General features: G+C 51.2%; 1 protein-coding gene across 1 annotated transcript in view; it reads right to left on the reverse strand.

Annotated features, from left to right (window-relative positions):
• Nucleotides 1–1,904: 1,904 nt before the first annotated feature.
• INSL3 (insulin-like 3 (Leydig cell)) overlaps nt 1,905–6,420 on the reverse strand; it is a 4,954-nt gene continuing 438 nt past the window's right edge. Inside the window, exon 2 of the mRNA XM_011925768.1 lies at nt 1,905–2,452. Coding sequence (XP_011781158.1) covers nt 2,247–2,452 — 206 coding nt within the window. The 3' untranslated portion in view covers nt 1,905–2,246. The remainder of the gene's footprint in view (nt 2,453–6,420) is intronic.

Genomic DNA, 6,420 nt, shown 5'->3' on the forward strand with positions numbered 1-6,420 from the left:
GGCCTCCCAAAGTGTTGGGATTATAGGCATGAGCCACTACATCAGCCTGAGCAGAATTTAAATGGAGTGATAGGGCCAAACACAGTGACTCATGCCTATAATTCCAGGGCTTTGGGAGGCCGAGGTGGGAGGATCACCTGAGCCCAGGAGTTTGAGACCAGCCTGGGCGACATAGCAAGACCCTGTCTCTACAGAAAAAAATTAACCCAGTGTGGTAGTGCCCACCCATGGTCCCAGCTACTCAGAAAGCTGAGGCGGGAGGATCACTTGAGCCCGGGAGGTTGAGGTTGCAGTGAGCCAGGACCATGCCACTGCACTCCAGCCTGGGTGGGAGGGAGACCTTGATTCAAAAATAAAATGAGGCTGGGCATGGTGGCTCACACCTGTAATACCAGCAGTTTGGGAGGCCAAGGTGGGCGGGTCATCTGAAGTCAGGAGTTTAAGACCAGCCTAGACAACACAGCAAAACCCCGTCTCGACGAAAAATACAAAAATTAGCAGGGTGTGGTGGCTCATGCCTGTGATCCCAGCTACTTGAGAGGCTGAGGCAGGAGAATCGCTTGAAGCTGGGAGACGGAGTTTGCAGCGAGCTGAGATTGAGCCACTGCACTCCAGCCTGGGCAACACAGTGAGACTCGATCTCAAAAAAATAAATAAGTAGGCCGGCCATGGGGGCTCACACCTGTAATCCCAGCACTTTGGGGGGCCAAGGTGGGTAGATCACGAGGTCAAGAGATAGAGACCATTCTGGCCAACATTGTGAAACCTCGTCTCTACTAAAAGTAGGAAAATTAGCCGGGCATGGTGGTGTGTGCTTATAGTCCCAGCTACTCAGGAGGCTGAAGGCAAAAGAATCACTTGAACCTGGGAGGCGGAGGTTGCAGTGAGCCGAGGATCGTGCCACTGCACTCCAGCCTAGGTGACAGAGAGAGACTCAGTCTCAAAAAAAAAAAAAAAAAAAAAAAAAAGATGGTTAAAAATGGCTGCTGTGGGGACTAGAGGGAATTGGGAGGCTGAGACATCATCCAAGCAGGACAATCAGGCCTGGATGAGATGGAGCTTCAGGTCTTTCTAACAGGCACATCTGACCTCATTCTGCCCCTGCTGACACACTCTCTGTGGCTCCCTATTGCCCTCGGGGGAGAGTCCCAGCTCCCCTGCTCCACTGGATTGAGCAGTGTCTGGCAAGAATTCACGTCCACCCAGAACCTCAGAATATGGGCTTATTTGGAAATAGAGTCTTTGTAGACAGAGATGAGGTTATCATGGATTAGGGTGGACCCTGAATCCAATGACTGGGCCAGGTGCAGTGGCTCACGCCTGTAATCTCAACACTTTGGGAGCCCGAGGTGGGTGGATCACCTGAGTTCAGGAGTTCAAGACCAGCCTGGCCAACATGGTGAAACCCCGTCTCTCCTACAAATGCAAAAATTAGCCGGGTGTGGTGGCGGGCGCCTGTAATCCCAGCTACCTTGGAGGATAGTGGATCACTTGAGCCCAGGAGTTGGAGGCTTCAGTTAGCTATGATTGTGCCACTGCTCTCCAGCCTGGGCAACAGAGTGAGACCCTGTCTGAAAAAAAAAAAAAAAAAAAGACCAGTGTGTTTTGTGATGATCATTTTCAGACATTTGTGTCTAATGTCTACCATTCTAAGTCCTCAATGCTAAGGACTAGTATGGGCCTTGGTAGAGACCTTGGCTCAAGTCCTGCACTTAACCCTTCCCTCCCTGGGTGACCTTGGCAAGCAGCCCTCACCCTGGGCCTCAGTTTCCCCACTTTGCGTCGCAATGCCTCTCTAGTTATCAAGCTCCTGGAAGTGCCGGTGGGTCTGTGGCTGCTGGGGGACAAGCCCACACGGGGACTGACTGAGGCTTGTCCCTTTTTCTAGAGAAAAATGCAGGAAGCTGCTTTGGGTCGTTTATTTACTAGGAGACAGCAAGAAGGGGTGTTACACATGCAGGGAGCGGAGCGTCTGGGGCGCCTCTGGAGTAAAGACATTTGGCTCTCAGTGTCCAGCATCTGTGAAAGTGGGGATCCTCCAAGCCAGGGCTAGGGTGTGATTTATTCTGTAGTTGACTCAACAGGCTGCAGGTGGCATTGGTCTAGGGTAGGTAGTGAGCACCCCATCCCAGGAGGTAATCAAAGGCTTGCAGACACTAGACTTTATGGTGCTGTGTGGCCTCAGGAGCTCACCAGACCAGACCCTCTGGGCCTCAGGCCACTCTGAGGCTGCGCCCAAGGAGGAATCAGTAGGGACAGAGGGTCAGCAGGTCTTGTTGGGTACACCCACTGAGGCAGCAGTACCGTGCAGGGTTGGTGGCAGCTGCACGGTGGTGGCGGTGATGGTGAGAAGTCTGGGGCAGGGGCTGCAGGCCAGGTCCCAGCACAGGGTTACTGTCGGTCACCAGCCCATGGAGCAGATGTCGTCTCTCCAGCCACTGCAGCAACTCACCTGGGGACAGAGTGAAACTCAACTGGAACGGAAACAACAGAGGACACGCCACCCCATGCTGCATGTGCACAAATCCACACACATCCCACTGAGTGGTCCACCAAACACGCATCACGCATGCAAATAAAAAGTGAGCACTGGTTTACGCCTGTAATCCCAGCACTTTGGGAGGCCGAGGTGGGTGGATCACGAGGTCAGGAGTTCGAGACCATCCTGGCTAACACGGTAAAACCCCATCTCTACAAAAAAAAAAAAAATACAAAAAATTAACCAGGTGTGGTAGCGGGCGCCTGTAGTCCCAGCTACTTAGGAGGCTGAGGCAGGAGAATGACGTGAACCCAGGAGGCGGAGCTTGCAGTGAGCCGAGATTCCACCACTGCACTCCAGCCTGGGTGACAGAGCGAGACACCGTCTAAAAAAAAAAAAGAAAAGTGAGCACTGGCCGGGCGCAGTGGCTCACGCCTGTAATCCCAGCACTTTGGGAGGCTGAGGTGGGCGGATCACTTGAAGTCAGGAGTTTGAGATCAGCCTGGCCAACATGGTGAAAACCTGTCTCTACTAAAAAATACAAAAATTAGTCAGGTGTGGTGGCGGGCGCCTGTAATCCCAGCTACTTGGGAGGCTGAGGTGGGAGAATCACTTGAACCCAGGAGGTGGAGGTTGCAGGGAGCTGGGATTGTGCCATTGCACTCCAGCCTAGGTGACAAGAATGAAACTCTGTCTCAGAAAAAAAAAAAAAAGCACTTATTAAGCACCTACTGTACACCAGGCACCTGGTTAATCCTCTCATCCACTCAACTTATGTCCACACTCACATCCCCAGCTGCATGTGTCCCCATATGCCACCTGAGTGCCCCAAGCCCTGCCCAGGGAGTGTCGGGGGTCTTGGAGCTACAGATGGTGTCAGTTTCCCCAACAGGTCTGAGGGTCCATGAGGCACCCAGAACAGGTCAGAGACCCACCCACAGACTCCTCATGGCACAGAGACATGCAGGGGTGTGCATGTGTCTGTGGGTCCACCTCCTGGTCACCCACGCATGTGTGGTGGACCCACAGACACACACACACCCCTACGTGGACACACCCTTGCAGACCCCCTCTCCTGGGTCCCTAACGCCCCAAGTGGAGTGGCACACAGAGGCATGTGGACACACGTTAACGCATCTGCACAAACTTGTCTTATATACCGGCACCAGGGCCAGGACTAGGGTACGGAGAGGGAAGCATGAAGCCATCAGGATTTTTTTTGAGGCCAGGCACCGTGGCTCACACCTGTCATCCCAGCATTTTGGGAAGCCTAGGTGGGTGCGTTGCTTGAGCCCAGGAGTTCATGACCAGCCTGGGCAACACGGCAAAACCTCGTCTCTGTAGAAAATACAAATATCAGCCAGGCGTGGTGGTGCGTGCCTGCTACTTGGGAGGCTGAGGTGGGAGGATCACCTGAGCCTGGGAAGGCAAGGCTGCAGTGACCCGAGATCATGCCACTGCACTCCAGCCTGGGTGAGAGAGCAAGACTATCTCAAAAGAAAAAGAAAAAAAAAAAGGACTTATGAAAATTTAGAGGGTTGTTTACCGCCTACCCAATCTGCGGTTTACAATGGACACCAGTGGTTCTCAAACCAGGGTGATTTTGTTTCCAGGGTATACTTGGCTGGGGACAGTTTTGGATGTCACAACTTCGGTGGGGTGTGAGGCTATTCATGGCATTAGGGGGCAGAAGACAAAGATGTTATCTAACACCCCACAATGCACAGGACGGCCCCTCTACCATATACACCCCCAAATGTCAGTGTTAGCTTGTTTTTTTTGAAATGGAGTCTTGCTCTAGCGCCAGGCTGGAGTGCAGCGGCATTATCTTGGCTCACTGCAACCTCCACCTCCTGAGTTCAAGTCATTGTCCTGCCTCAGCCTCCTGAGTAGCTGGGACTACAGGCACGCGCCACAACTCCCAGTTAATTTTTGTATTTTTAGCAGAGACAGTGTTTCACTATGTTGGCCAGGATGATTTCAATCTCTTGACCTCATGTTCTGCCCGCCTGGGTCTCCCAAAACACTGGGATTACAGGCGTGAGCCACTGCACCCAGCCTGCATTAGTTTTTTTAAATAAAATAGAGATGGGGTCTCCCTATGTTGGCCAGGCTGCTTTTGAACCCCTGGGTTCAAGTGACTTCCTTGCCTCAGCCTTCCAAAGTGTTGGGATTACAGATGTGAGGTCGGGAGTTCAAGACCAGCCTGACCAACATGGAGAAATCCCTTCTCTACTAAAAGCACAAAATTAGCCAGGCATGGTGGCACGTGCCTATATAATCCCTGCTAGTCGGGAGACTGAAGCAGGAGATTTGTTTGAACCCGGGAGGCACAGGTTGTAGTGAGCCAAGATCATGCCATTGCACTCCAGCCTGGGCAACAAGATCGAAACTCCGTCTTGGAAAAACAAAACAAAACAAAAAAAAAAAACTTTGTGGCCAGGCCTTGTAATTCAAGCCTTTGGGAGGCTAAGGCGAGCAGACTGCCTGAGCTCAGGAGTTTGAGATCAGCCTAGGCAACATGGTGAAACCCCCATCGCTACTAACAATAGAAAAATTAGCCAAACATGGTGACATGTGCCTATAGTCCCAGCTACTCAGGAGGCTGAGGTGGGTGGATTGCTTGAGCCTGGGAGGCAGAGGTTGCAGTGAGCCGAGATCATGCTACTACACTCCAGCATGGGAGATAGAGCAAGACCCTGTCTCAAAATATAATAATAATAATAATAATAATAATAATAATAACTTTTCTTGTTTTGAGACAAGGGTTTCTGTCTCAGGCTGAGTCTCATATTGCCCAGGTTGGTCTAAAACTCCTGACCTCAAGTGATCCTCCCTCCTCTGCCTCCTGAGTAGCGGGGATTACAGGTGTGAGCCACCATGTCCAGCAAGATAAGTATTTTAATGCAATACTTTTAAAATCAAATTTTAAATATTTGTAAAAAGGCCAGGCACGGTGGCTCACATTTGTAATCCCAACACTTTGGGAGGCCAAGGTAGGGCAGATCACACAGGGTCAGGAGTTCAGGACCAGCCTGGCCATCATAGTGAAACCCTGTCTCTACTAAAAATACAAAAACTAGGCCGGGTGCAGTGGCTCATGCCTATAATCCCAGGACTTTGGGAGGCCGAGGCAGGCAGATCACCTGAGGTCAGGAGTTCAAGACCAGCCTGGCCAACATGGTGAAACCTCATCTCTACTAAAAATCCAAAACCTCAGCGGGGCATGGTGGTGGGTGGCCTGGGCAGTGGTCTGTAATCCCAGCTACTCAGGAGGCTGAGGCAGGAGAATTGCTTGAACTCAGGAGGCAGAGGTTGCAGTGAGCTAAGATCATGGCACTGCACTCTAGCCCGGGTGACAGAGCGAGATTCCATCTCAAACAAACAAACAAAATACAAAAATTAGCCGGGTGTGATGGTGCGTACCTGCAGTCCCAGCTACTCCGGAGGCTGAGGCAGGAAAATTGCTCGAACCTGGGAGGCAGAGGTTGCAGTGAGACAAAATCACATCACTGCACTCTGACTTGGGTGACAGAGCAAGGCTACGTCTCAAAATAAATAGATAAATAAAAAATAATAAAATAAAATAATTGTAAAAAGCAATACTTTTCAAGAGCGATACTTTTAAATACCTTTAAGGCTGGACACAGTGACTCACGTCCCTAATCCCAACACTTTGGAAGGTCAAGGTGGGAGGATTACTTGAGCTCAGGAGTTTGAGACCAGCCTGGGCAACAGAGTGAGACTCCCTCTCTACAAAAAAGAAAAAGAAATTAGCTGGGCATGGTGGCAGCATCTGTATCCCAGCTACTCCGAGGCTGAGGCAGGAAGATCGTTTGAGCCCAGGAGGTTGAGCCTGCAGTGAGCCAAGATCACACCACTGCACTCCAGCCTGGGCGACAGAGTGAGACCCTGTCTCGAAAAACAAACAAACAAACAAA

This window comes from Colobus angolensis, unplaced genomic scaffold, assembly GCF_000951035.1.
Source record: "Colobus angolensis palliatus isolate OR3802 unplaced genomic scaffold, Cang.pa_1.0 Scaffold66, whole genome shotgun sequence".
NCBI classification, from domain to species: Eukaryota; Metazoa; Chordata; class Mammalia; order Primates; family Cercopithecidae; genus Colobus; species Colobus angolensis.